Here is a 3,717-nt window from a genome sequence, read left to right as displayed (position 1 = left end):
AAAAGGATACAAAAATAAAAAATGTGAGAAGGATTTATGACTACATAAAAAACCCTTCAAAAAAATTCAAAAATTAATAATAAAAAAATCATAACTCAAAATATAAATAGAAAATTAAAAAAATTAAAAAAAAAAATAAAATGTTTTTCCCACCATTCCCGTAAAAAAACGCTGAAAAGACACAATGACGAAAATGAACAAAAGACACAATTATAACTAAAAAACACAACACATCGCAAAATATAACACAATGTCAAACAAAATATAACACAATTTTGAGTAATATAGCACAATATCAAGAAAAAAAAGACACAATGTCAAATAAAAAGACAATCAATGACGAAAATAAGTACAAAACACAATGATAAATAAAAAGACACAGTTATCTTTTTCCCTCAACAGTGTTTTTTTTAAGAACGAGAAAGACGGTGGAAACATTTTTGTGTTTTTACTTTTTTTGTTTTTTATTGAATTTTGTGTTATGATTTTTTTATTTTTCTAAAGATTTTTTTTTGTGTGACAACAAATCTTTCTCATACTTCTCATTTTTGCCCCCCTTTGTAGAATAACTTGACCAGCTAGTTTGGTTCTAGCTAGTTTGGTTCTTGTAACTTTTTTAAAACCAAGCTTTGGAGTGACATGAATAAACTTGCAACAAAACACAAACTTATCATCCCAGAAATCTTATAATAAAACCAAGAGTAAAGCAAAAAAAAAACAATCAAAGCAACAAAAAAACCAAGAAGTCATTACACATATTATATGACCAAGTTTTCCAAAATGCAGGTTATTAATCAAAATTTCAACCGTTTTCTCAGCTCTAATTCTTTTTTTTTTCTTTTTTTTAAATATGTCCTCGTTATAGAAATCCGCTACGTTAATGAAACAGGAAACTTTTGATAAAAATAAAAACTTAACAAATTTCGCTTCTGAGACAAACTTTTATGAACCAAAATGGCTGCAAATTTAAACATAGTAACCAGTGAATGTGAAACCACGTCCAATGATTTCACCAGCACAATACCAAGCAAAGCATTCGAGTCCAAACAAAGTTGCAATCCCGACTTGTTCAACATGCAACTCTTTTCTGTTTTTCCACAAATCCTTCACTTGATTCAGTTCCTTCCAGAATGCTTCATTAAGGTTAGGAAGACTGCACAAAACTAACAACGATTATACCCAAATCGTTGCTTTTTGATAGATTAATACAAGGTATTTTTGTATTGTTTTAAAAAAATGTAAGGCGTTTTCATCATTTGGTACGTTTTAGGGCGAATTTGATTTATGAAAACTGTAATACATACAAATATATAATATTTTTTTATTTATTAACACTTTAAATATCATATTTATCACTTGAATATCCTAATGTTACAACCTTAAACAAAACATAACACATCCAAACACGAGCAAATTTTATCGTAGTTAATTTTTTGATGTCGATTATTGAATATTAATCGTTTTCAAAAAGCACATCAAAACATTGCCTCAAGAAATGAGCATTTTGGGATGTTGGATCCGAAAGAAAAAAACGGAGTAATATATATATATATGATAAGCTATTCAGGTTATAAAAAATATGTCAACATTTTGTTTAACTAAAACACTTTCAATTCACAGTAGATTTACCAATGATGAATAATATTATATTTATCTTGAAACCAAATATCATATTCCAGCATTTACATGAAAGCTGGCAAATCACTTATGATTAGGGGTGTAAACGAGCCAAGCCGCTCACGAGCTACTTGAGATCAGCTCCTTAAATACTCGAAATGAGCCAAGCTTAAATGAGCTCGAGTCTAAAAATGAACGAGCCAGAGCCCGAGCTTCACTTGCTGAGCTCAAACCAGCTCACAAGCCTAAACTTTATATAATTTTTATTTAATATACCACATTTATATTTATATAATAAGTATTTATACATAAAATTATGATTAAAAAACAGTTAAACAATATATATATATATATATATATATATAAAGTATAATTCTAAATGTATATAAACCAACTAATAATAATAAATCAGCCGGGCTTGAGCATACCAAACTCTCACAAGCCAAGCTCGAGCTATAGAAGTAGAGCTTGAGCTTTGTAAGTTAAATGAGCCAAGCTTGGGCTCGGCTCGGCTCTGCTCGTCTACATCCCTACTTATGACATACGGTGCCATTTTAACCCGTATGTTTTTTCTTTCAAGCGAGTCAATCGGGTAAACTTAATAAAATCACTAGAAAAGAATCAAGGCAAATACGTTAAAAGATTCTGCTGTGTATAAATATGCTTACCTGGCAAGGCGAGTGTAAAACAACTGTTTAGACAACTTGTTGCATTTCTCAATGGTGGCGGGCTGTTGAATATACTGTTTGTTTTGCTCCAACAATTGCTTGTAATAAGTTGTTCCGTGTTTGGACAAGAACTCGGAAGCTATGGTCGCCTTTGATTGCAATTGCTTTAATTTTGACGCCATTCTATCTGCGATTCAAACGCAAAAAATAATAACTCATTATTTTAATATAACCTTTCAATACAAAATAACTAGTCACCAGAAGCAGCAATAATGTGCAATAACTATCTGCAATAATTCAAAAACAAATAATAATCATTTATAAATTGAAACCTAGTTTATAAGCATTAGTTTGTTAGTAATTAGTTAGAACAGATAAATCTCTCGGTTAATAATACGTAGTGCTCTTGATCAATCCTTGAAAATATATAAATAATAGGATATTGGTGTAAACAAGCAAAGCCGCTTGCGAGCTACTTAAGATCGGCTCGCAAAAAGCTCAAATTGAGACGAGCTTAAACGAGCTTGAGCCTAACAATAAGCTTGTTTAATTAACGAGCCTATTGAGCCTAGTACTAATCTATACAGCCGATATCGGTGCTATGGCGGTTATCGGATCTCTAGTAGAATATCGCAAAATATCGGTACTGATAATATCCGTGATATTGACCGACATATCACCGACTTTCGCGATAACAGTTTTTTGAGTCTTAGTTATCATTTTTTAGTAAGTCTTAATCAGTTCCTACTCGCTACAATTGCTAGTGTTTCGTAAGTTGCAAACGGTTATTTTGTTAATGGTACGAGAGTATACTGAACTGAGTGTTAAATTGCTATATATATATATAAATTCTACATGATATTAAAACTACCGATATCCCACCGCAATAACCGATATCTCAGATATCCAATATTTTTCGGCATTAACTGCATATGTACTAATGTAATTTTCATTGAATATTAATAATACACAAATTTGTAATCATTACTATATACAAAATTATGACAAAAATAAATAAATTATACATATTATTTGTTATATATATTAATAATTCATAAATTTATAATCACAATATATGTTCAACCGAAAACATGATACAGGAACAAGATCTAATCAATGTGAATCGAAAACCTAGACGAATAATAATAATAATAATAATAATAATAATAATTACCTGAAGTGTAAATTGATGAGAGCAGAGGTGTTTATTAATTCCGGTGAGATTGAGATTATAAAGTCTGTAATTGAGAGTATATAGATGACCCTATTCGTCTTCGGGTTGAGGGTTTAATGAAACAAGACTCTTAATTTTAGGGGTGGGGTTCGGTACGGTTTTGAGCTGAAACTAAATCAAAAAACAAAGCTTTGGTTTTTTGTTTTTCAAAACCGTTTCAAGTTAATTTCAGATTTGATTTTGGTTTTGGTAATCGGG

General features: G+C 30.3%; 1 protein-coding gene across 1 annotated transcript; it reads right to left on the bottom strand.

Moving 5' to 3' along the window:
* Positions 1–852: 852 nt before the first annotated feature.
* Positions 853–3,481, bottom strand: LOC143602585 (uncharacterized). Its single transcript, XM_077079644.1, has 3 exons — positions 3,460–3,481; positions 2,286–2,472; positions 853–1,153 (listed from the first exon to the last, which is right to left on the bottom strand). Exons 2-3 carry the CDS (start codon positions 2,465–2,467, stop codon positions 967–969), a joined length of 369 nt encoding a protein of 122 aa, XP_076935759.1. The 5' UTR covers positions 2,468–2,472; positions 3,460–3,481; the 3' UTR covers positions 853–966.
* Positions 3,482–3,717: the final 236 nt, after the last annotated feature.

This window comes from Bidens hawaiensis, unplaced genomic scaffold (genome assembly GCF_021521415.1).
Source record: "Bidens hawaiensis isolate Kalapana, Puna unplaced genomic scaffold, B.hawaiensis_p1.1 tig00059185_1, whole genome shotgun sequence".
NCBI lineage: Eukaryota > Viridiplantae > Streptophyta > Magnoliopsida > Asterales > Asteraceae > Bidens > Bidens hawaiensis.
The sequence above is the reverse complement of the archived record's forward strand: the minus strand, read 5'-3'. Positions and strand labels throughout refer to the sequence as shown.

What these genes read in the sequence shown, in the direction of transcription:
- LOC143602585 (XM_077079644.1), bottom strand. Translation starts at nt 2,467, where the DNA reads ATGGCGTCAAAATTAAAGCAATTGCAATCAAAGGCGACCATAGCTTCC. An exon ending in TTTTACACTCGCCTTGCCAG is followed by an intron (nt 1,154 to 2,285) that starts GTAAGCATATTT and finishes AGTTTTGTGCAG; the next exon opens with TCTTCCTAACCTTAATGAAG.